This window comes from Marmota monax, unplaced genomic scaffold, assembly GCF_021218885.2.
Source record: "Marmota monax isolate L192 unplaced genomic scaffold, Marmota_monax_Labrador192_F-V1.1 WCK01_AAM20220418_F8-fsc00066, whole genome shotgun sequence".
In the NCBI taxonomy this organism is placed as follows: Eukaryota; Metazoa; Chordata; class Mammalia; order Rodentia; family Sciuridae; genus Marmota; species Marmota monax.
This window is the reverse complement of record NW_026692805.1, coordinates 1,598,657-1,626,647: the sequence shown is the minus strand read 5'-3', so window position 1 is coordinate 1,626,647 and position 27,991 is coordinate 1,598,657. Positions and strand designations below refer to the sequence as shown.

At 33.1% G+C, this 27,991-nt stretch overlaps 1 protein-coding gene across 1 annotated transcript in view; it reads left to right on the top strand.

Moving 5' to 3' along the window:
* The window catches only part of Odad2 (outer dynein arm docking complex subunit 2), a 167,820-nt gene that overhangs the window by 59,622 nt on the left and 80,207 nt on the right, over positions 1-27,991 (top strand). The window contains exon 17 of the mRNA XM_046448363.2: positions 22,390-22,504. Coding sequence (XP_046304319.1) covers positions 22,390-22,504 — 115 coding nt within the window. The remainder of the gene's footprint in view (positions 1-22,389; positions 22,505-27,991) is intronic.

Here is a 27,991-nt window from a genome sequence, read left to right as displayed (position 1 = left end):
AAATAATGCTTGACCAAATATCTGTGCACTGTGATCCACCCAACTTGACACATAAAATTAACCACCACAAAACTATCATCCCTTGTCAATGTGACACCTACATGCATTTCTGTAAACCATATTTAATATTTAAATAAAGACTCCAACAAGGTCCTACTTCAGCCTCTCATGAAATAACTATTCGGTGCACAGCTGAAAATGCATGGACTGTTTCCCCAGAAGAATTCCTTGGGGGAGGTTTATTCTTTTCGATATTCCCTTACTTAAGGACTGTCATATTAAGTTGATAATACTTAGGATATAAAAGTAGTAAATCTCATGTTACCTGATGAGATATGTAAGTAAACACACATAAAATATTCATAATAAAGTGAGGAAGACCCTCTCATGATATTTACAATCCTCACTTCTATGGCTGATCACATGTTCATAGTTGGTATTTATTACCTTTTTCTACTGCCCAATCTGTTATCCCTTTTGCCCTAAGCAAGCACCTTACCTGATTGTGGTTCTTTCCCTGTGGGTGACCCAAATCTTTATTCCTGATTGGTCTGGACCATTAGTTGTCCTGCCTGGAGTGGGCTATTGTAGTTTTCCATTGATTTTAAGGTAATGGTAACACTAAGAGATGCCATAAAGGATCTCCTGTATTCCAGACTCACTCTTCCTTGTCTCTCAAGTATCATTCTAGTCAGTACCACCCCAGCCAGCACAGTAACTCTCTGCCTGATAACTTAGAGGTATGGGAATACAAAGTAACAATGTGGCAGTTTTAATTTCTAGTACAACAGAATCATACTTGTGTCTCCCAGTGGAAGAATTCTCCTTTGGAGAGAAAACCTCCAAGCCAGCAGATCATAAGGGTACAGGAATAGGAAATAAAAATTTTACTAGTGGGTAATTTCCTAGTGTCTTTCTATTTCCATCCCTGATTCCTGGATCACGATCCTGGTTGTGTTGTTTGCAGTCAGATAGCTCTATTGGTCTGATCTGTAAAATCCTACAAGTTTGATGATTTTTAAATTTTATCTCATCTCTGTCACCTTCGGTCTAAGATAGCAGCAGCATTTCTGTTGTTTGGATTTTGATTCAAGAGTATCTAATAATCTCTTTTATATATATATATATATATATATATATATATATATATATATATATATATAATGTTTTCAGTAAGTGTATTAGTCAGCTTTTTGTTTTTGTTACCATATGAAATACTGACATAGGCCACTTATGAAGAAAACGAGGATTATTTAGTTCACAGTTTTGGAAGCTAAATGTCCACATGGCATAGCGTGGGTTCTGTGGTGAGGGCTGCCCCTTGGCTGTTCATGGCACAGACAGCAATAGTGGTTGGAAAGGCATGCAGAACAAACAGCGATTACATTTGGAATCAGGAGCAGGGAGGAAGGAAAGGCTAGGCTTGCTCCTTTTATAATAACCCTCTTACAAGAACTTGAGGGGTTGCGTGGGAATTATCTCATGCCCCCAGTGAACTAAGGACCTCCCAGTAGGCCCTTCCTCTTAAAAGTTCCACCACCTCCCAATAGGGCCACCTTGGAACCAAGCCTTTTTCACACATGAACCTTTGGGGGGGATAGAATTATGTCATATCCAAATCACAGAATCCAGCCTCACCCTCAGATGTTTCAGACACTAAAGTATACACACATGATGTTGACTGGACTTATAAGACAATTTTCTAAGGTATTTATCTTTGTAAAACACATTATTCATTACATCCTGATAAGTGCATGTCAGAAGTGGATTTATGAATTTCTTTTGATCACTGTTTTTTTTTTCCATCTATTCATATTAGCCCTCAAATACCTCTGATTTGTTGGAACTGTTTCCTCCTCTGTGCTCTTGGTCCAGGTTCTGCCATCCTTTATCTGACATAGGTGCTGTTGAAAGCTCCTACCTGGTATCACCTCTCAGGCTCTTCCTTCTCTTTAAATACCTTACTACATGGCACTGAAACTTATTTTCCTAAATTACTATCTGGTCATTTTGTTTTCCGGATCCAAAGAATCTTCAGTGATTTCTGCTTTAAAAGCCATACCAGAACCTCCTTAGCGTGGTATTCAAAGCGTTTACCTTCTTATTCTACTTCTCCATTTCATCTTTTTCTGGTAAATGTTAATTGTCGGAAGTTATATGGTTCCTTGTTTATTCTCTTATTCATCAAACAAATAGTTATTGAGCATCTTTTATGTTAGCTTCTGGGGATGAAGGGTAATGAAAACAAAATTCCTGCTGTCTGGGAACTTCTGTTATCTTGTATATGCTTGGGGAGTGGGCGATACTATACAGTTATTTTCAGAGTGTCTTCAATACTGTGAAGATGAGAACCTACGTGGGAGGGGGTTACTTTAGCTTAAGTAGGCAGGAAAGTTTTCTCCAGAAGAGCGTTTAAACTAAGACCTGAAAGAAGGCAGCCTAAGAGAAAAACATTTCAGACAGGCGTAGCAAATACGAAGGCCCCGAGATGGGTTTAACTTCACCTGAGAAGTCACCTTAAGTTTTTTTTTTTTTAAATACCCTTCATATAGTATTTGTCATTATCTTCCTTATAGTAATATTTTTCTATATCACTTGATAGACTACTTCAAATGTCATTTTTTTATTCTCTTGGTGACTATTAAGTTCTTAATAAATATATTGACTTTCACTTATACAGATAGAACTTATTCTTGCAGAGCTCTTACATCTATTCTGCATCTCATTTTTAATGTTTTATACACAAGTCATTACTAGTTTATCTAGTTGGCAGCTAGAGGTAAATGTTACCATTATATTACTCTCCACAATAGACCTTCAACCTTTCTTAATATAGCTATTTTAAAGTGAGATATTAATTGACTTAAATTGAGTCCACTTAAGAAAACGAGAAAACAGCTATTCTTGTTTCTTATTCTGAACCTTAAAGAATCTGTTTTGAAATAGAAAAACAAAAATTTTAAAAATCATTAATAAAAAAACAGATCTCAAGGACCTTATGATTGAGTTTGTGAGACATACAAGTGAAAAGATAATTTTAAAATTGTAAAATAAATGATAAGAGGGCACTAAACAAATGCTTATAAGTAAATATACAAAACTCTGGAATTTTGTGAGAGGTATTACTTCTGGTTAATGGTATGAAAACTATGAAGGGGGAAAAAAAGAAAAAAAGAATAGAAAGCTACAAAAAGCTCAAGTGTTAAAAAGAACCCATATTCCTCCAAATACAGAAATGGACACAGCTCCAAGTCTTAGACTGTGAAACACACCATAGCAAAATGCTATGAATTATTGATCTATGTCATGCTGATAACTAGAATATGCCTCTTAAGATCTCAAGATTTTGCCCCAAATAAATGCCATAGTCCTCCATTGCATAGTTGACATTTTTTTTTCCACATAGAGAGCAGAGATTAAAGGGAAGTGAGTGGGCCTTTGAAGAGTGGAGAATTTCCCAACAGACACCCAGTTTTACGTTATAAAACATCAGGAGAAGTGGAACCTAAGGAAAAGTCATACGGATGTGTCATTTTATGTTGTTCATGACAGTCGTCTATCCCAAAGAGACTGCTGAAGTCACTCAGGAGTAAAAAGGGTGTGGGAGACAGTGGTTTCCAGATTGCAACACTGTCACTATAAACTTTTGGAGATTTGGAGTGGACCAGATTGACTCTTTAACTGCTCCAAACTGGATGGAGATGTGTTCTCAGGGCAAAGGGAATGGCAGATATTTGTGGGATTGTGTTTGAGGTGATTCTATCACCAAAGAAAACAGATAAATTCAGACAAATAATTTTCCCACAGTCACAAGGCTGTTAAGACTATATAGTCCCCTTTAGTAAGATGGCCAAAATAAACCATAAAGTTTTACAAAAACTTTTATAACACAATTTAAATAATTTTAAAAATCAAGTAGTCAGAGAACAGAAAAGAAATAGAAAAATTCTTGGACTAAAAGCCTGGATACAGGCAACAGAAATATAATAAACATAACTGAAAACAGACAGGAATGTGGTATATCGAACCTACAAAATGAAATGAAGAATAAAAATATAAAAATGCTAATAGAGAAATTGATATATATGGAACCCAAGGAGATCCAACATAAACATAATTGGTGTTCAAGTAGATGTTGGAACCAATGGAACATGTTTTTAAAGATATAACAAAAAAAGCTTTCTGATAAATATGCAGGTCAAAAAGATCCTAGTAATACTGACCCAGAATGGTCACCAGCAACACATCCTAAGAGTTACCAGCATTTCAAAAACAAAGGAAAAAAAAAAAGAAATAGGCCTTTGTTCAATGTATATTTTTGTACCTTTGTTGAGAATCAGATGGCTGTATCTGTATGGGTTTTCTCTTTGTCTATATTCTATTTCATTGATCTGTGTGTCTGCTATTATGCCAGAACCATACTGTTTTTGTTACTATGGCTCTGTAGTATAATTTGAAATTGGGTAAGGGGAAGAAACAGGTAGTGAAACTGATCAAATTACAATGTTATATGCATATGCAAGCATGGCACAATGAAATTCACCACTCTCTATAGTTAATATGCACCAATAAAAAATTTAGGAGTCAGAAATCAGCACCTTAAGCCAAGTCCACTCCTTATCCTATTCTTATAAATTAAGTTTGGACCACATGCCTGACCATTTTTTTTTTGCATATTTTCTATGATTGCCTTTGCCTATAAAGGCAGACTTAAACAGTTGAGACAAAACACATACAGTCCACAACGCCCAAAATATGCATTATTTGGTGCTATACAGAGATGGTTTACCCATTCCTGACTTAGACGATTACCGGTATATGGAAGTATTAAAACCATCTCTTTTATTGTATACTTATAATTATGGATTGTTATTTGTGGATTGATTGGGCTATTGTATTGTCTCAGTTTATTTTAAAAACATTTATTGAGAAGTAAAGCTGAAACAAAGAAATAAAAAAAGAAAATATTAAAGAATTTCATAGTAGCCAAGTTGTCCTTCAAATATGAAGGCAATAACACATTCTCAAGCATACATAGTAGATTAGTGAATGCAGTTCTCACTAGTTCTCCTTGAAAAAGTTGCCTGACAGAAACTTAAACAATAAATTGCTCAAAGTATTTCAAAACAGCAAAACTACAGCTAAAAGATGCCAGTGGAGACTGTTGAATTCATCTAAATATTAAACTAAGACAAATTATCTTAGTTTATTATCTTACTGAAGGAATTATCATTAGAGAAATCATTTAAATTTTATGGATATTGGTAATGATAGTGTAAAAATACAACTGACAAAAATAAAAGCAAAGTTGGTAGTGTAGATTGAGCGTGTAAGTGTGTAAATGTGATCATCTTTTACATAAATGGCAGTAGATAATATATCATATATTATTTTTATCATCTATATATTATGTAACTGTTTGCTTATCAATTTTACCTAGGCATAAAGAGCTATCCAGAATAATTTACATTAGCTATTAATAATTTCTGTTTTCGGGTGGTAGGATTTGGTGTTTTTTACTTTATATTTTTCTGTACAGTTTGCATGATTAGTATGTATCATTTTTATAACAACAAAGTTCCTGTTTAATACTTTGCACAATTCTGTTTTGTTTTGTATGCTGTATAATGGTTGAGCACATAGATTCTGCAACCACTTCCTGCAATGCCAGTCTCACTACTTACCAATTATTTTTCCTTCAGCCAATTACTAAATGCCTCAATGCCTTGGTTACCGTGTACATAAAATGGGGATGTTATGGTAACTATTTCTTTGGGTTGTCATAATTGTTAAGTGATTTAATGTAAATGTAAATTAATGTAAAGTGCTTGACACATAGTAAGTGCTAGGTAAATGTTGGCTAGTATTGTTGATATAACAGTATTTTTTATTAATAGCTATTTTAAAAGAGAATAGAAAATGAAAATAAAAATAGAAAATGTCAGATTATATAGTATCTGAACTTATCAATAGGTGAAGACTCTTCCTTAATTATTTGACTCCCTTATATATAGTTAATTGAATTTGCCATAAATTGTAATAAAGTGGCCCAAAATGGTGACCCATTTACCTTAAAAGGTCACTTGAAAACAAGGCACTTAAAGGGTACAGTTTTGACATATAAAATTGGTATGTGATTCAGGCCTTGTGTGCCATGCTGAGGTTGGATTTTGTTTTAAAGTCTACAGAGAGTCAATGAAGTGTTTTAAGCATGAATAGAGACAAGGAAATTTGTTAGGGGTTGACTGCAGGTCAAATAGGAATATAGGTTAAACTAATTCTGTAATTAAGAATAGAGAAATAGGTTAAAAAGCTAGAAAGGAAGAGGATGGGACCAGGTGAATGAATGTGAGTTGCACAGAAGAGTGAAGAGTCATGGTTGGCATTCAGGTTTCTGGCTTGGGTAACTAGACAGCTAACGTTACCACTAAATGATATGAGGAGTACAGGTGGAGGCTAGTAAAGGAAGCTTCAACTTCATAAGGGGAGGGACAAAGTCAGTCTGTTCCCTGTTATACATTCAATGTCTAGCCCAGGACCAGGCTCAAGTTAGGCAAACAACAAACACTTATTCTATGAGTGAATGATGAGTTCAGTCATGATTGTGTAGACATTGAAGTTTCTGTGGGAAATCCAAGTGTCAGTGGCAGCTAGTCAATTGAATATTCACATCTAAAGTTTAGGATAAAGATGTGAACGTGGTGTGTGTGTGTGTGTATAATATTTTGAATATTCAGTAACTGAAGTCATGGATAATACATGAGAGATTTGGTGGAAGATAAAACAAAAGTAAGGGACAAAAACAGAATCCTATTGCAACCAGTTTTTAAGGAGAATAAACTGACAAAAGAAAAGTTACTCATAAAGAAAGTGAGGAGGATCAGCCAATGATCTGAGACGAAAACTTCTAGAAGAGTAGACTATGAAAACAACTAAAGGAAGGCAGTGTTTAAAGGAGAGAAATTGATCAAATGTGTCATATTTTATAGCAAATCTTTAAAGTTAAGAACCAAACTCTTCTTTTCTATGCAACAGCTTTTGTATTTGTGATATGGTTTTCCCACAGTATTTTTATAAACACACTAACATGGTTTCAGAAAACAGTATTTTGAGTTTGGTAAGAACGGGGCATCATGTTTCAGACGTGGCTATTATTGCTGGAATTGTAGGATTTATTGCATCTTCGAGCTTTAAGTTAGATGTAAGGAAATGAGAAATACTTCTCATTATGTAAGTTTTATATAATTCATGATTTAAGAACTCATTTTAATGACCAGCTTGTGTTTTGGTGATGTAGCTGTGGCTAAAATCTAGGTACACATATCAGGATAAACATGTAAACTCTTAGCATAATTTATTAATTTTATGTAATAAGCCACAAAAGCATCTCTTACACCTGATATATTTCTCTGTAAGAATAAGAAATATCTTCTTAATAATAACAATTTGATTACTTAATCAAAAGCAGTTTTGATGAAAGCAGAATTCTGTAAAACTCCTTTGGCTTTTTTACACAGTTTCAGACTATTGCTTTTAAAACTCAATGGAAATGGTTTCATCTTAATTATGTTTCACTGTAAAACAGACCAATAGGTATCCTAAAATACTGTTTATGAAAAAGTAAATTGATTCATGCTGAACTTTCCCTTCTTCTTGACTTTTAATGTCTCTATTTGATATGTAAAGAATTCATCTGGAGGTAATTTGGCCTTCAAGTACATAAAATCACACCAACATTGCAAAAAAACCATTAACACTTGTGTTTGGGGAGCATGATTTTCTAATAAAACACTATAAAATTTCAAACATCTGAAAGTATTGAAGCTAAAAACTCCAGAAATATCTATGATTTATTGTCCACACCTCGTTTTTACTATTTTTTTAAAAAAATATATTTCATTTTAACTTTTACTTTGAAATAGCATTAGACTTACAGAAAAGTTGCAAAAACAGAGTACCCAGGTTTTGCAGAGACTTTTTATCCAGTTTCCCTTAATCTTCACAACCTACATAGCCATAGTAAAATTATAGAAATCTTGCATTCTTCAAATCCAGGTTTTTGACTTTGAAGAGTGTTTTCAAGTTTTCTTCATGTGGATTTTGGTCTTTGTTGATTATATAAGTTGTTGTTTTCCCTCTACCTTTGTTGGAAAACAAAACAAAACGAGTGAGTCAGTTCTCTATACCTGTAACAAATATTTGAGAAAATCAGCTGATATTGAGAAGAAGTATGTTTGGCTTATAGTTTCAGAGGTCTCAGTCCATATTTGGTGGTTCCTTTGATTATGGATCCAAGGCAAGGCTGCATATCATGGCAGCTATGCTTGGCACATAATCCCAATTCACTTTATATCCAGGGGCAAAAGAGACAGGGACCTAAACCCTCCCAGCAGGCCCCATCTCCCTAAGGGTTCTACCACTTCCCAACAGTGCCATGGGCTGGGACCAAGTATTAATACAGAGCCTCTGCAGGACATTCCAGATCTAAACTTCAGCAACCATTGTGTCCTTTCAACTGTTTGTCTTGATGACACTACTGAATTTTGTATATCAATTCTCTGTCCTGCTCCCTTGAAGAATTCTCTTGTCCTTTAGGGTCATTTTATGGTTTATTCTCTAGGACAATGGTTGACAAACCATGGCTCATCAGCCAGATCTTGTTTTTGTAAATAAATTTTGATTCTAACATAATGGCACTCAATTATTTACATATTATCTTTGGTTGCATTTGTGTTATAATGGCAGAGCGGAGTAGTTGCCATGGAAACTGAATGGCCCTCAAAAATGACTGTCAAAATCTTTACAGAAAAAAAATTGGCCAAACTCTGCTCTAGCATATTCTAAAGAGTTTTTATTCCTTTACAAAATATTATTCTTTAAATTTATTTGTTTTCTAATTTCTTTAGTTTATTTCCTAGAAACGTAGTGTTGGATAGAAAAGGAGGTAGCGACTCTCTTTGTCTTGCTCTTGAATTTAGTAGAAACATCTTTAGTGTTTCCCTATAAAGTAAAATAAAGGTTTTAGTCCTAATACATATGTTTTATATATATATATATATATATATATATATATATATATATATATATATATATATATATCATATTAAAAAATATCTCTTGATTTTTATTTTAAAATAGTTGTTGAGTCTTGTCAAAGGCTATTTGAGTATTTATGTAGGTTATATTTCTTATGTTCCCCCATGATTTTCATATATTGATTAATATAGTGAGTGATATTAATGCCTTTCCAAACTTTGATCCAGCTTTAGGATTCTAGAATAAGTCTCATTTGGTTATGGCATACTATTTTCTTAAGAACTCTTATTACTATTTAACTAGTATTTTTAGAATATTTATTAGTAGTACTAGTATGGAGGGTTTTTTTTTTCTGGTTTGGGGTTTTATTTTCAACTGTGTCAAATTAGATATCAATACTAGTTTTGAAAAAAGAATAAAGACATTTTCTTTCATTTCCTACACTCTGGAATGACTTATTGAGCTGTGGATTATCTGAGCTTTTAAAGTTTGGTAGAAATTGCTTATGCATCTGTGTGAGTCTACTAATTTCTTAGTTCATTTCTTAGTCATTTTAAATGTTCGTGTGTTTTTTCCTGATCAGGTTAGGTATTATAAATAGTTCTTTTTTTTCCTGAAAAATATTTTTTTTAAAAAATGTTTGTTTATTTATTTTTCTCAGTAGTGGGCATTAAACCCAGGGGTACTTTCCTACTGAGCTGTATCCTCAGCCCTTTTTATTTTTTATTTTGAGTCAGGTCTCACTAAGTTCTGAGACAGGTGTACACTCTTTACTCATTATTTTGTGTACATTTGACCTGTGTGTTGAAAATGGCATAATAAAATCTCTTAGTAGTGTGCTTCTAATCTGTCCTCTTAAATTTGCATGACATTTTTGCTTCTAGAAGACCAAAGCTGTATTATTTGGTACATGATGTTTCTAGTGGCTATAGATTGTGGTTTTAAATATTCTAGGTGCTATACTTAATACAACCTTAGTGTATTTTGGCTTGTTTTCTATTTTGTGTGCTGTCAGGATCATTAACTCCTCCTTTATTTTTATTTCCATTTACCTGTTAAATCTTGATCTACCTTTTATTTTTAGTCTTTCTGAATCCCTTTAAGTGTGCCTTTATATACAGGATAAAGATGGGTCTTGATGTGAGAGCTAAATTAAACACACTTTTTGTTTTAATAAGTGAATTAACCCAATTCCCACTTATGAATAAAATGTTTGGTCTCAATAATGTCTTAATATTTTTAAATTATTTGCATTTTATTGTATTCACTATGATTCTTTATCAGATTCGTAGTCTTTTCCTATTGTTAGTTAGAAAGTTTTGCATTTTTGTTCTAGTGGTTACCTTTGTACCTACAAAATTTTCTAAGGCCCTCCTTCTCCTTTTTACTAATTTAGTCACTCACTATTTAGTTTCTCCATTTTTATTGGTACCTTTTAACTCACAGTTATTGTCCATCCAGTAATCAGCAAGCTTATTCTATTTTTTCTTTTCTCCTTTTCCTCCCACATTTTAAGTGCATCATTTCTATTTTGCACTATGTAACATTTGAACATTATCATTCTATTCTGTTCTCTGTCTTTGTTTTAATCTTATATTGACAATTATATTGATAGGCACAAATGTCATCATCATTATCATCATCAGCAGCAGCAGCAGTGTTTTGCTGAAGTTTTACAATAATCTTTTAATTGTTTGGAGATTGTCTTCCAGTAGAATTTTTGAGAATAGACCATGGGTCTCATAGATACAGAAGTTCCTAATAGACTGAAATTATTTTTCTATAAACACTTGGAAGACAGCGTTGCTAGACATAACATCTTCGGTTCACACTGTCTTCTGTAAGTTTTTCTTCATAACAAGTTTTGTTGAAAAGTTCAATGCTAGTTTAATTTAATTTTTTCTTTGTAGGTTATTTGATCTTTTGTCTGGGGGCCTTGAGGATTTGTTTCTTTATCTTTATAATCTAATAATTTTACAAGATATGTCTCAGATTGAAGGCTCTGATATCTCAGTACTGATTGACCTAAAGTATACCTTATATAGGAAAGATAAGATAAATGCTTTGTTCTTCCTTTAAAAAAATCAGTTTTAAGATATATGATTGCCAAGAGCGATTCATATATCCAATATTGATAAGGGATTCTTTAAAAAGGTATTATAAGCTCATATATCTTCATGCTTTATTCATTCTTTATTTTATACAAAATACTTAGTCATATATGATTTAAAACGTGCCAAAATTCTAATGTCTTAAATTTTTCACTGCAACAAAATAACCTCAACATTTAAAGGTCAACTTCAAATATAAGGAAATACTTGCTGTAAATGAGTTAAATTTTATGTTCTTCAGAAGGAAATCAGGGCAAAGTGGTTTATTAATACTCTGAAAATGCCCAGAATTCTAAGGAGTATTATCTAACCATTCACTAAAATGATATACTAATTTCCTACAATTTATCCTATAAAATATTTTCCCGCCACACATTGTAAAATAAACATTTGTTGAACTGATTGTTACATGGACCAGTGTTATGTGATCATGTAATGAAAGACTCTTTTATAAAACATATACATAAGGATAGAATTAAAATTTACCATGGAATCTCTAACTCTAAATTTTCTGTCTTCTGTGGTTTAAACATAATTATGTTGCATTTACATAGTTTTTTGAGACTTTTTACATGGGTTTATTTGTTCTTTTTAAGAAGAAAAAAAAAGTAAAGCTATGCTTGTTTGTATACAGAAGGGATTTAATTTCTTTGTGGCTTCCCAGATATCCCTTTTGCTATAAAACTAGTGTCTGCGACCTTTTAGGGTTTATACAAACAAGAATATGTGTTTTGCATGTTTGTATCAGTGACAGCATCTTTCCTTGCTGTCACATTTCTTTTGTTTTTCATCTGCATGCTTTTTAAAAACATGTAGACTTAACTGAGATGTGAAATGAAAATTAAATGAATCATTTAATCTTCTGAATCTCATTTTAAGACAAACTCTAGGGATTTTGTTATTTGAAGTTTATGTAGATTCTATTTTATTGCATTATATATCTTATCCAGTTAGTTGTAATATATGCTTAGTTTAATAGCTGACTTAATGAGCTACCTGGTGCTGTTTCTTGTGTGAGAACACGTGTGTATGGCCATTTACAATGAAACAAAAACAACATTTTAAAGACTTTGAAATAGTGAAGTCTAGAATGCAAAGGAAAATGCAGAGTGTGAATGAATACATTAGTAAGGCACTGCAAAGGCAAGACTGCTCTCCAAGCCAGGAATTGTGTTTGGATGACACCAAGTCCCCCTGGTGTCTCTCATCACAACCTCCACAATGTACCTCTCTTTACTCTGGAGATTGCCCTTCATGGTTATCAATATCTTGCTTTGTTTTCATAATTTTATACTTCAGAACGCATCCCTCTAAATTATACTTCTGTTTCAATTTGGAGTATATTTGAGTGGAAAGCATGTAGTATGTGCTTGTTTTTTTCTGATTTATTTTGTTCAAATTAATGAGTTGTTTTTACATTTAATCATTTAGTTTGATGAGTTTTAATAGTTACATACACTCATATAACCATCATCCAAAAGTATATAGTGAGCATTTCCCTCACCTTGGAAAGTTTATAAAGGCTGTTTTCCAGTCAATCCTTATGTCCACCCCAAGAAACTACTTTTTAAATTTCTATCATGTAGATTAGTTTTGTATATTCTTGGGACTGGATTCTTGGGTACAGGGTAAATGTTTAACTATGAGAAACTTCCAAATAATGCCCAAAAGTGATTGTATGACTTTACAATCCCATTTTGATGTTATCAGTCTTCTTTTAAATCAGTGAGTCTAATAGGATAAAATGATATGCCGTTGTAAATTTTATTTTCATTCTCTGATAACTAATGACAGATCAATTTTTCATGTGCTGTTGCCCACCTGGATATATTCTTTTGTGGTCCATCCGAGGTTTTCATTTAGTTTTAATTGATTGTCTTTGTTAATTTAAGATGTCCTTTATATATTCTGGATGTAAACCTATTACTACATATCTGTGCTGTGGAATAACTTCTTCCCAATAGACATTTAGGCTGCCTTTTGAGTAGACAATTGCAATTTGATTAAATTTGATTTATCAGTTTTTCTTTCATAATTAGTGGACTTTGGTATTTTATTCAAAGTATGGAGTAACAGGAGGAAAGTTTTTTCATACAATATCCAATGTCCAGTATAATTTCTTGGAATTAGTTTTCTTTTGCTTAACTTGGTGTCTTGGTTGAAATTCAGTTGACTATTTCTGAACTCTTTTTTTCCATTGATCCAGTTTTCCTTCCTTCCTATGCCAGTACTGAACTATCTTGAGTACTATAGCTTTATAATAAGTAGTACAAATCCTCCAAGTTTTTGAGCTCTGGACAACTCTAGAGTTGAACCATTTTGTCTAAATTTTAAAAAGTATTAGTGGATTTTAATAATTATTGTTAGGAATCTATAGATCAATTTAGGGAGAATGGGAATCTTAATGGCATTGAGATTACCAGCTCATATGATGGTATACAGTATCTCCACCTACTTGGATTTTCCATTTCTCGCTGCAGTATTTTATAGTTATCAATGTAGAAATCCTACACATTTTTTAGTTATATTTTCCTAGATATTTATTTATGTAATTTGATTGGCAATTTTAACTATATTTTCCAGTTGTTTGTTGTAAATAATAGAAATATAATTTATCTTTGATATCTTTATATATTCAGACATACTTTATGTATTTTGCAACTTTGCCAACTTTATTTTTTCAATTTTTTTTTTGTAGATACCAAAGAGTTTTCTACATATAGAATTGTGTTGTCTGCAAATAATGACAATTTTCTTTCTTTCCTTCTCCCCTAATCTTTATGCCTTTTATTTATTTTTCTTATTACACAGGAGAGTGCCTTTGTTACAGTGAAGTTAGTGCAAACATCTTTCTGCCATTATTGAGCTCAGGGAAAAAGTATTTAATTATTCACCATTAAATGTAAAGTTACTTCGTATGTTTTTGGTGGTTGTTCTCTACTTCTTTGAAAACAAGTTTTTAGCTTCCACACAAGAAGGAGAATATGCAGCATTTGTCTTACTGTGCCTGGCTTCTTTCACTTAATGTAGTGTCTTCCAGTTCCATCCACCTTGCTGCAAATTACAGGATTTCACTCTTTTTTTATGGATGAATAATTTGAATATTAAAGATGTTTCCATTTATGCATAAGTATAAGACTTTGTTTTATTTTCAAATATAAATGGATTTTAAGTGTAATAAAATGCTTTTTCTGCCTCTCTTGAGATAATCACATGGTTTTTATTTTGTTCTAGTAATAAGGTGAATTACATTGATTGATTTTGGAAGGTTGAGCCAATCTTTCTTTTCTTAGAAAAAGTCATTCTGATCTTGTCATATTACACTTTTAATGTATTTTGAATTCAGTTTGTTGGTGTTTTATATTTTGTGTTTATGGTCATGTATTATATTGGCCTATAGTTTTATTTTTATGAATATGTTTGTCAAGTTTTAGAATTAGGCCTCATAAAACAAGTTGAGAAATTATTTTTCCTCTATTTCCTGATAAATCTTGCATAGGATTATCTCTTAATTTATGATAGAATTCATTAGCAAAATCATCTGGGTTTGGAGTTTTCTTTGTGGAAAGAATTTTAGTTACTGTTTCTTAAAACCATGAGTGCTATTTTTTAAAATTAGATATGGAACCATTTAGGTTTTCAATTTCTTCTTGGGTCAGATTTGATAATTTGTATTTCTCAAGAAATACATTCACTTTATGTAATATTAACTTATTAGCATAAAATTACTTATACTAGCACTGTGTTAGTCTTTGAATCATTCTTTTATTATTTGTACATTCTATAATATTGCTAATTTGTCTTCTCCCTCTGTTTCTCTCATAGATAAGTCTATTTGGGGAGACTTTTGAACCATATTTAAATAACCTGTGAGCTAAAAATGGCTTTTACCTCTTTAAATTGTTTCACTAAACAAATTAGAATATGTGTAACCTACAAAGCCCATTTACTCTCTGGCTCTTTGCAGTAAAACTTTGTCAACCCTTGCTCTAATAGCTTATGCGTTTTTTTTCATCTTTCAAAACATAGAAAATAAATAACTTTGACTTTGTTAATTTTATTCACTTCTGTCCATTCCCCATTTCATTAACTTATGTCTTTATTTTTATTATTTGTTATACTTATTTCAGTATTAATACTTGATTCTCTTTTAGCTTCTTTTAAGGCAAAAGCTGGGGTTATTGATATTACATGTCAACTCTTTTCATATATAATTGTTTAGATATTTCTCTCCAAGTGCTATTTTAACTTCATCTGTGAATGAAAGTTCTATTTTCCAACCACAAGGGATTCTAATTATAATAAATTATATTTTATGTGTGTATAATATGTCACAATATACTCTACTGTCTTGTATATCTAAAAAGAACAAATAAAAAAGGAAAGTTCTATTTTTCATTTTCATTTAATTAAAAAAATTTCTTATTTCTAATTTTTTTCCTGTTTTTAGATTTTTAAAATTTTAACAGTTTTTTAAAGATTCTAATTGACATCTAATAGTTACATATTTATAGGTACAATGTGATAATTCAATACATGTGTACATTGTGTAATGATCAAATCAAGTTAATTATCATTTCCTTCTTAAACATTTGTCGTATTGTGTTGGGAAGCTTCAAAGTCCTGTTTTCTAGTTCTTTGTAAGATATATGTCATAGTTGTAGACTGTAGTCACCCTACTGAACACTAGAAATTATTCCTCATATCTAAGTAACTGTACTTTTGTACCAATTATCTGACCTCCTCCTATCCCCTCTTCCCTTCCCTTCCTAGTGTGTAATGATCACTATTTTGTTTTCTACTTCTGTGAAAATGACTTTTTTAGCCTCCACATATGAGGGAGAACATTTGTGTTACTGTGCCTGGCTTAAAAATCCACACCAGCAAATGACAGGATTTCATTCTTCTAATGACTAAATAGTATTATGTATCTATAATACTTGTTGTTTATCCACTCATCCACTGATCCAGAGCGCTGCAGTAAAGAGAGGAGTGCAGGTATCTCTTTGATTTCTTGCATATCTTTTTTATTAACTCTCCTTGGATCCAGGAGTCATTTACAAATGTTGACTTCCAAAATATGGAGTATTTTCCATATATCATATTGTCATGTCAGAGAGCATATTTTCTGTGATTTGATTTCTTTCATATTTGGCTTTATTGCCTGGCCATATGCTTACCTTCATAAATGTAACATTCACACTATGGAAAAACGTATATTCTGATGTAGTTATATGTTGTGTTTTTAAAGCATTGGTTAAGTCAAATTGATTAAGTGTGTGGTTCATTTTTTACAAGTCTTTTCTATCCACTCCTGAGAAAGGAGTGTAAAGATTTTTAGTCATGGTTTTAAATTTGTAAATTTCTGGTTTTCTCTCTATCTCTTCACTTAAGTGACAGTGAAGAACCAACTTCCATCTTGACTTATTTGACCAATCTACCTGCATGTAACCTACCTTCCCCCTCTATCAGATGTTCTCACCCAGCTGTAGTACTGATTATCATGTTCTACTGACCAGCCATTGGATACTCTCTTCATCTTACTCAGCCTCTGATACTGGGCTCTGGTCATCTTCCCCTTGTTTTTCTGCCCCTTCACCTTGCTCAGCCTCTGAATTCCCATATAAGGCTGCTCCAGTGCGTTGGCACTCTCCTCACCCCACCTCAGCCCTGTCCCCACATGTCAGGCTGATTCTCCTTGGTGATTTTCCTGAAGGAAAAAAAGTTAGATCTCTACTTCCTTACAGCAAATTCAGGTAATTAAGACATTTAAACAAAGTAAATTGTAAAAGGTTAAGAGAAATATTTCAGTTTCATTGTCCTGGAGTGTGGGGGATGGCTTTTCTCAACTTGATGAAGATTAGAATCATGAAATAATGGATAGACTTAGTTACATGGCTATTTAAAATGCTCAGGCAGAATGAACAAGAGAGAAAGAGGTAAAAAAATCTCTTTTGCTTTCAGTGGCAGTAACCAGAAATCGGTCACTAAACAAGAAGAATTAAACATCCCTCCTATGATTCATCTCTAATTGATGAAAGGAAACTTTTTATAGAATAATGTTAGCTCATGAATTGAGAAAATGGACAGAATTGGAACAATCAGTGTTTACGACTGTGAATAAAATAATTCTTTTAAGCAAGGATAACTATTTGATACTTTAGTTGCTCCACAAGTTCTGTGTGAGACTGTTCAAGAAGTTTCAGAGGTGAAATGATTAGATTATGAGAGACGTGACCTATCAGTGGATTCGTCCACTTGGCATCGATGGAATATGGATGGTAACTGTGGTGGCAGGTAGGATGTGGCTGGAGGCAGTATGTCACTGGTGGCTGCCTTTGGGGTTTATACTTTGTCCCTGAGAGCAGTGCTCTCTCTCTGTTCCTAGTTCCCATGTTGTGAGCTGCTTTCCTTCTCCCTGCCCTTTTGCCATCATGTTCTGCCACACTTGGGCCCACACTCTGGACTGAACCTCCCAAGACACTTTTCCTCCTCTAAGTTGTTCTCATCAGATCTTTTGGCCAAAGTTATATAAAGGTAAAACAGAAAGCAAAACTGTAAAATAGGAAAAGTTTATTGAGACAGGACCATCTCAGGGTGGCCAAGTATGACCCCACAGATTGTTAGTCAATGAAAAGGGAGAACTGCATCTTTACAAAGGGGAGATCTGATGGTCACCAGCATAATTAAATGACCAAACTGAGCATTACTAAGAGTTGGACACATGAACATTTTCTGCCATATGATGTGTTGCAATACCTGATGTGTGAATGAATAATTTTTTTTTCTGGTAAAAGAGTATTTTTCTGCCTTACCAAGACCTAGAAAATCTTGATATACTTCTCTAGTGACTGTTTTTTCTCTACATTTGGTCTCCCAATGTCTCGTTAGAATAACGCATAAGAGATAAAAACCACAAAAATAGTGAGGCATTTTTTAAAGCAAAATTCTTTTCTAACTCATTTTTTATAAGGATGATCATTTTAATTCTGACATACATTTGTATTTCCCTTTATGCTGACTTTCCAACATGGTTTCAAAATCTGTAGATTTCCGTTGCATCTCTTCGTGTTGTGGTTTAAGAACATCATGTTCTTTTGGGTCACTTGATGTTATTATTCTGCCTGCCACACTTGGTTTGAGCTATTCTGCCGTCATACAATAGTGTTCATTAGGGTAGTTTTCAGCAAGTACTGTGAAATTTTTAGAAAACATGCAAAATTATGGTTTCAAAATAGATATATTGGTTTTGCCAGAAGGAAACCCTACCTAACCCTACCCATGCCCGCGATATGGTCACAAATTGTTCACATTTGTTCACATATGTGTTCTCAACAGTAAGGGGAGCCAGCCAGACTTTGTAACAGTCCTGGCAAATGTTAATGTAACAAGAGAAATCAAGAAACATAACAAGCAGCTGTGTCTTTTTGGTTTGGTTTTAAAAAAAGAAAACAGCTTGAATGTGAACGTCTTTCTAGATTTGTTATTCTAATAAACAGGCAATTTGATTTCCATGATAAAGTTGAAGATTTTGAAAAACAGAATTCAGGTTTGTTTTAATAAAGTCCAGCTATTATTGTAAAATTCTATTGATAAGTGGGAAGAACTTGCATGGAAATGAATTGAGAAAAAGATGGTAAAAGAACTAGACAAACATGGGTAGACCCATTGAAAATGAACAGTGATGTAAATCAATACCACCTACAAACCCATCAGTGTATATGCAAAAACCAGCAAAGTTGTAAAGAAATTCTGTGCAAATATACTTTCAACCCAAAGACAACTTCAAAGAAAAATATTGCTGGTTAGATATAGAATTGGAAAATTGAAAGTACTTTGAATTTGAAAGTACTCTGGAAGTTGAAGTTTAAAAAGGAATGTACTGGGAAAGATTTTTGATTCTTTGAAAAAGAAGTAAGCAAAAGTTTCCTGTTTCAGATCCATTTAGGTAACATTTGCTGGCTGTGGTTTTATGCCCTATGCATGGTGGGCAATAGATGATTCCTGCTGTGAAAGAGATCACACCGAAATCGAGGCGTGTACAAGGCAAAGCAGATCACTTGGAGTTCCAGAAAGGAGGATGGCAAATTTTAAAAACTAAAGAAGGGGGAAGCCAGAGGATTTATGACAGAGATGTTTTATGACCTTAAGTGACAGTTTATTCGAGTAGAAGATAGAGGTGGCATGGGCGTCTCTGACAGATGAGAGAGGAGTCTGTGTGGTCTAGAAGAGCCCCACATGGAACCCTATGAAGACATCTTCTGTGGCATCATTATAATAGGTTATAATGGCCCTCACTAGACTGTCATTTCCTGAAGGAAAATTAACATGCAGTCAGCCCTCATTTTTAGATTCTGTATTGATGAACTCCTGCACCCACTGAACTTTACTTGTAAACAAAGTTTACAAATATGCTTTCATACTTCTGCTCTCTCACTTGTGGACATGTGAGAGCAGTGAACAATTTCCAGTTGCCCAATGCACATGTTCCCAGCTGATACCAGGAGACACCTTGTCCCCGGTAAATACTTGCTTTTGACTGTTTTTTTAGTGCCATGTTTTTTTGCATTTTTGTGCTTTACATCGGTGATTTTGCTGTTTCAAATGGCCCCTGAGCATTATTCTGAAATGCCATCCAGTTTTTCTAAGCACTAGAATATTGCGAAGTGCTTTAGAGAGGAAATATTTGTGTTAAGTCACCTTTGTTCAGGTATGACGCGCGTGCGTATGTTCAATGTTTGTGTTTCAAGATATTAAATAAAGTGTTTTTAAACAAAAAGAAAACAAGGTGCATATTGATTGATTGATGAAAGTGTTCAGACTGGAGACTCACAGAAAGAAAATGTTATATTTCTCCCAGTCATAGTGCTTCAGTATTTGCTCAGTTAGTGACTTTGTAGAACATATAACGACTCCTGGTAAGGAAAATTGGCTGTATTTCTGTGCCTAGTACTTAGTGTTTAATAGACAGTCAAGGAGTTTTATGAGAAATTACTTGAATTGGGAAGAATAATTCAGCTCCCTTAAAATTTTCAATACTGAGCTCAGGAAATGGGGTTTTAATATCATACAGGCAATGGAAAGTCTTTGGAGATGTTTTTGCCCTGAAAATGATCTTTTCATTGTGAATTGTTCACCAAGAGTTGATAAAATGGTCTAGATAGTGTCATGGACAGAATGAATATCCCTGGGATCCTGATCATAAGAAGCTTCTGAAGAAGCTCTAAGAGTTTCTTTAGGAGAGTTAGTTTCACAGGATGAATGGAAGAGAAGAGAGAATGGAAACACAAAGCTAAGTTATGCCCCTTCTGGAGCAATCCTGACTTAAGATAGTAAAGACCTGGATTAGGGTGCTACATAGAGAACAGGGAAGAAGGGGCAGGTTCTGGAGCAATGAAATAGAAATCAGAAGGTGATTTCATGTGGAGGGTGGGGCAATGGAAGGGTGAGACTAAACTTTGAAGTTTGCTATCCCGACTTTGTTATTTCCTGTGCTGGAAATTTTTTTAAATAGTATTTTTCTCATACTGGGTTATTACTCCATTCTGTGCTGAATCTTTTTTTAGATACTAGTATTGGGGTCACAATCCTCATCCCTTATAACTAGCAACTGATGAATTGCTTACTGTTGGGGATGAGAGTGGGGGAATAATAGATATAGTTTTTAAATTAATAACAAATTTTTATAGTTTATTGTGAAATTTTGTCTGGGGAAGGGTGTTCAGGATTGAGCTATACTTTTTAAACTGAGTGTGTGTAAATGACTTCCACTCTAATGACAATTTATACCTAACAGTAGATAGTTAAATGTTATAAATGCTAAACTTGCTGAAAAGTCTGTGAGAAGGAAGACAATCATTCCCTGCTGTTCACTGTAAAATTTTGTGAAAAAAATACAGAGATGCTGGGATCAGCATTAATTACATTTTCAGTAGAGCATATAAGGCAGTAGCCATTTTAATTTAAATTTTAAGAGTCAATCCTTCTTTGTGAAGTACCTAGTGTGTGTCTTTATAGTTTCCACACTTTGAGAAATAAAACTCTGTTCTCAAGCAAGCATTGTCAGAAAGCTTTAAATATGTATGACAAGCTCTTTAGTTAAATTTTGGTGTCAGTGTATCTTTTTTTTTCCTATTAGAAGTCATTTTTTAAAGACACAGTTTATATCTTACTCTACAGGATATTTACGTCACTCATTTTACAAAGTTATGCAAAACTGATATCCTACTTGGAAGAATAATACTTTTCTTTTCCTGGCAAACTCATCTCAGGTAATCAAGAATTGTAGATTTTTTTTTTTTTAGTGTCAATGTTCAAGGAACAATTTACATGGCATTTTAAGCCAGGAGAATTTATTCTGTGGCTAAGTACTGCATGTGTTTAATTCAACGGGATATTAAAAAAAATCAAAGAAATTCTGATGTTCTTTATCTTTTTTCATCTGCTTTGAGTTTAATGTATCTTTTTGAACAAAGCCATGTTTGTGAAGAACATTAAGTTTTGTTTGGCCTTCTCAACTCCAAGTACTCAGTGGACCTTACTGCAAGGTTATGCTCCCTGGACTGATTGATATATAAACAGAAGACAGATGGTGTAGAGATGACTCTGATGATAATTCATTTTTCAGCTAGTCATGAAGATATTTTGATTACAGTATGTTTAAGTAATTATAACACAGTCTGCAATGTTAGTCTTGCTGGGAAGGGAACACATGGAAAACAAGTTATGTGTTATTCGTGCCCAACAAAGGATGCACTGTGGTGTAATGATTTTAATTCCTAATGCTAGATTAGGACTGAAGGAGTTTAAAATATGTCATACAGTAAGGTAAGTCAATTAAACATAGACCAAATAAAAAAGGTAACTGCACAGCTTTGAGGCATAAATATTTGTTTTGGAAAGTATTTAGATGTTATTATATGAAAGAAACCAGTATTTTTAAATTTAGGTAACAGTCTGTGTACCGCTAATTAAAAAATTACGTGGCTTGATTTTAAGTTTATGTGAATCGTAATTATCATGCAGCTTGCTTTTCGTGTTGTGAACTTAAAACCCAAATCGAGAGGGCTGACGAGTCAACAGCATGTTACAATCCTGCTGTTCTTTTGATGTTTTGAAAAAAAAAAATGGAAGCAAAATGTCAAAATGAGAAAAAAAATTAGTATTATGTGAATAGATGGGTCAAGTTTTCATTTTCACTTCCTAATAACAGTTTATGCCACCATTTTTTATTTCACCATAGAATAATTGATCGCTTAGATGGAGTTCGTTTGTTGTGGTCCCTGCTGAAAAATCCACACCCAGATGTGAAGGCCAGTGCAGCATGGGCCCTCTGTCCATGCATTGAAAATGCAAAGGTAGGAACGAACTGCAAATCAATCTGTGAATCAATCTACAGTCTCTAATACTATATTGAATAATGTTGCCACAGGTCACTAATTGCCTTTGACTTACCTATGGTTAGATTGATCTTGTGGAAAAAAAAGTGATAAACAATGTTTATGCAAAAAGAATTTTTGAGCAATGCCTTCTTCTGGTCAGTTTCAAAATGCCAAATAAAACTAGTGTCTGATGCAGTGCTTACAAAGTTCTACTTGATGTGTGCAATTGAAACAAATACCCTGTAAATCAGAAGAAAGACAGACTGAAGTTCTTAATTCTTGGATAATAAGAAAATTATCTGCATTTACCTGCTACTTACAGAGAAGGGCAAGCATGGTGGGAAGCTTGACTTCTTTTATGGTAGCTTTAGCCAGCAGTGAAAGCGCAGTCAGGTCTGCTTTACCTTGAAGAGGTTACATAATTTTACTGTGCCTCACTCACTTTTCTTATCTGTCATTAACAACTGAATCAGAAGTTTCTGATGTCTGTTTTAGTTCTTCACTTGTAAATTGTTTTTTTTTCTTTTGAAGATATCTTTTCAGCTTGTCTCTCTTTAGCAACATTCTATCAGTTTAGAGATTTCTCTTGAAGTCCTTGTTGCCAATGCTATTTCTTTCTGTTGAATACGTTTATCTAAAGGATTTTATTTCTTTAGTAAATTTAACATGATTCGAAATAGTATCCTAAATGTAACCATTTGTGAAAAGTGAATTGTGATATATACTAGGAAAGAGGGGACTTATTACAAGTTCATTAATGGAACCATTGTTTATCACAGCAAACAATTAAAATGATCTCAAATGTCCATCTATAAGAAATGAACAATAAGATAGTAGTCTATTTATACCATATCATATAATGAAGCAATTAAAAATGAACTTAATTAATATATTCGTTGATATTGATAAATCTCACAAAAAATATTAAGCTAGTGCTGGGGATGTAGCTCAGTAGTAAAGCATTTGCCCTGCATGCACAAGGCTGTGGGTTCAATTCCTAGCACCACAAAAAAATAATGTAAGTAAATAAATAAGAAATAACAAGTTGCAGAATAAGTATACAATATGATTCCTTTGAAAGTTCAAAGACAGTTTTAAATATAAAATTTAAATTATATTATTTAGGGAGCAAGAAAGAAGTCTATTGGGTGAAGATCAATATACATATTTGAAGAATAATCCCTATTGGTTACTTTCCATATCAGCTCAGTCCTTCATTAATAAATATGACAATAAAGGAACACCATATATTTAAGAAATGATATTAAAGAGAAAAAACCACATGGGGGAAATGGGGATTGAAATCAAATTCCTTGCATGTATGATTTTGTCAAAATGAATCCAACTACTGTGTATAACTATCATGCTGTAATAATAATTTAAAAAAGACAAACCAAGATTAATAAGCAGAACTAACTTCAGAGGAAACTGGATGTACAGAAAGGAACAGAATGTACCATTAAAATTTATTTTAAATTAATTTTTTAAAAATTAATATTCTTGAAAAGAATAATCCAAGAATACTCCAAATAGGTGGTTATAAAAAAGAAATACAGAGAAAGGTTTTTTTGAAATCTAAATTATTTGGCAAAACAATAAATATAGTAGAAAAGAGTAAAACTATGATCAAAATGGCTAAATATTTATCTGGAAGATATAGTCTAATAAAAAATAAGAATATAAAGTAAAAATGAAACAAAAATAACACACAAAAATACATTAAACAATAATAATAATAAAAAAGAGTAATTGAGAAGAAATAGTTATTTTTTTATTGTAGAAGAAGGTTCTATAAACTGAATTTCTAAAGAAAGATTCTAGTTTTCAGATTTGAAAGATTCACTTTTTGCAAAGCAGGAAAACAAGCAAACAAAAATTTTCATACCTATACATACATTTAAACTTGGTGTTTCAGAAATAAAAGAAAAAAAGTTATAAAAGAACAAAAATCACATCACATTGGCATTAGACTTAACATCATCCACAATAAATTCTGAAAGAATTTACTAGTAAGAACATAGCTGGGCTGGGATTTGTGGCTCAGTGGCAGAGAGCTTGCCTCTCACATGTGAGGCACTGGGTTCAATTCTCAGTACCACATAAAAATGAATAAACAAAATAAAGATATTGTGTCCATGTGTAATCAAAAAAATATTTTTAGAAAAAAACATAGTTTTTTATGTCTTTAGAGGAAAGTACTTTTTTATCTTGGAATTTTATATCCTTCAAAACTAGCTTTTGAGTGACAGTAGAGAGTGAGGAAGAATAGACTTTTTTTTTTTCTTTTAGAAATGGCAGAATTCAGAAAGTTTATCCCTGATGAATCTTTTCTGGAAAAGAAAAATAGTTTTTATTTTAGAATATTTTTCAGCAACATAAAGATTTTAGCTGGGCTCAATGGCTCAAGCCTATAATCCCAGTGGCTCAGAAGACTAAGGGAGGAGTGATCATAAGTTCAAAGCTAGTCTCAGCAACTGAATTTAGTGAGGTCCTAAATAACTTAGTGAGACCCTGCCTCAAAATAAAAAATTAAAAGGGGTTGGGGGGGTGTCCTGGAAATTTGGCTCAGTGGTTGAATTAATCCCTGGTACCAAAAACTAAAAAAATAAAAGATTTTATGAAAGAGAATAATGTGAGTTATAAGAAACAATAATGAACAAATACATGATTTCAGTTAAATATGAATTGATGTTGATAATATGGCTTTTAAGTTTCATTACATTATTAAGACAGAATTCCTTTCAAGGTAGTGGCATAAAATAGAATTAATGCTGATAGCATTACCACAGTAACAATCTGACTTCAAACTACCAGAGAATTAAAACTACAAGTTAGGTAGTTAGGTAGTAACTTGTAGTGGTTAGGAAGTAGTAGATAGTAACTTGTAGTAGTTCAGAAGTCATAGGTAAAAGCATGCTAAGGGCCTTTTCCTTTCCCAGAAAAAAAAGTGTTATAGATACTAGTTATTTCTCAATCATCATTGAAAGTATCAGTTTAAATATAGAATTTAATATATTGATGAGATGCTATTTTGTATAGTAACCATTTCTACTTAGTACTGTTACTTTGTATAAATTGTGTCTTATCTCATGGATTTTCTCCATATCTACTTTTTTATCACATTCATTATTCCTGTGCAGGCTTCCAATCTTGAATATCAGGCTTATCTTCTATGCCAGCAACTGAAACTGAACTAAAGTTAGACCTTAAACAGGACCCAGTCTTCCACTCCCCTCCCCTCCTCCCTCCCCATCCCTCTTTTTTTCCTTTCCTTTCTTCCCTTTTTCTACCTTTAATTTTGAATTCAGATATGAGATAGTTATCAAAAGAATTTATCTGCATTAATAACCCTATGTAAATAAAAAAACTTGAAGTCAGTTATTAATTTGGCTGATTATTTCAACAATAAGGACTGTTTTTTCTGATTGGGTAACATGGAGGACTTTCTCATAAATTAAATTAACTAAATATGCAGAATCAAAAATTTGAAGGTATATATAACTATCAGAACATTTATATTTTATGACTCAATTTATGATGAAAGCAGTTTTAGATGTCAATTTCAAATGAATAAGAAATATACGCAACTTTTCAGAAATATACTGGGATATGTGAGCACAAATTTTAAAGACCATTGATTAGTCTCATGTACCAGGTCTGGCCTTTGAAGTACGAGAATGGGAAATTTACACATCTTTCCTCAAGAAAGTAGCCTGATTTATAAGGATCTAATCTTTTGAGAATCTCAATCCTATTTTTCAGGGTCATAAACTGAATATTACATTGGCCTTCCCCCTTACATATTTTCATTTATTTAGTTATTTGTTTATTTATTGATTGGTTCTAGGGATTGAGTCCAAGGCACTAATCCCCATTCCTTTCTATTTTTCATTTTGAGACAGGGTCTTTCTAATTCACTGAGGCTGGCCTCAAATTTGTGTTCTTCTTGTCTCATTCTCTGAGTAGCTGGGATTATAGTCATAAGCCTCCAGGCCAGCATTTTTTTCTTTTCTTTTGCATTGGGGGGGGATGGAATCCATGCCCTGAGGCATGCTAGGCTCTACCACTGAGCTAACCCCAGGCCCTTCCTTGTATCTTTCTATACAAACTCATTTTCCTAATGCAGAAGGATATGTTAGGGTTAGAGCTTGAAATAGATCATTTGCTCAGAAAGGCAAGAGGAAAGAAAGCAATTTATAATATTTAAATTAGATAGCATCTTATTATTTATACAGATTCCAGTCAAACCATGGTCTAAGAAAGCTTGAGCTAATAAAACTATGACAATGAAAATGTACTGCTCAAATATGGGTACTACTAGCCACCTATGGCTGTTGAGCATTTGAGATGAAGAAATGAATCTATAGTTGTCTTAAATTTTAATTAAAGTTTAAGTGGCCGACTATGGTTAGTGGGTATTGTTTTGGTGCCTAAATCTAAATTTAAAAAAAGCAATGATGAGTTTTGTTTTGGTAAGGCAACTGTTAAAAAGAGTTGTATATCTCAAGAATTAAATAAAATTGTGTATGGTTATATGTTCATTATGTTAATTTTAGAAAGTTAAGTAGAGGAAAAATATTATTTTTAAATTTCAGGACTTGGAGATAACCACTATTAACAGCTAGCATTTTTTTTTCTCCTTAACAATGAGTATCTGATTCTCTGTATTAGTTATCACTGTCTAATTTTCTTTGGCCATCTAGTATTTTTTTTATGGCAATATTACTTATGCAATTAAGTTTCCAGTTTTAAAATACAGAGTGAGGTTAAAGGAAACAAAAATTCATTGGAGTCTTTCTAGAATGTTCTTTCATATAGGGAAAATAAAGTTACCTCTGTCTCATTGGTAAAAATTTGAACATAGTTCCCTAGGAATATGATTTATAATGTCAAAAGTCAGTGGTTAGTGTTTTCTTTTTCTTGATTATACATAAACTAATAGTGCATTTCAGAATCAAGTGCATTTTGGATTAGAGATCACAAATCCTGAGGAAGAGTAGGGGCAGGAAATGGTTTTTGAATATGTCAGGGCACACCTAGCTTGCAGTAAAACAATGGAACTAGAGGAGATCTTGGCCGAGATTTGGGCCCATTCTTCATCTTCATCCTCAGCCCTTCCCCATTTAGGTAAAATCAATGACTCAGCTCTCCAGGGAAGATCACCTTTTGCAAGGAAGCCTTTCCATGTTTTTTCACATAAGATGCTTTTGCAAGTAGTTTTCAATATGTTAACTTATGAATCATAGGATTTGACATCAATTGGAAATAGGTAACTTTTTTCTTTTTTTGGCTTAATGGCCCTGACAATAATGCTGCAGAAACCAGCCATTGCTTGTTACAGCTGAGAGTGACACAAATGCGAAGAAAGCACAAGCCTCACCTTCAGCTAAGTTATTGCTACTTCAGGGTCCCTGCCACGTCTGTCAGGCATCATGAAACCCAAGCACACTATACACATGTGCC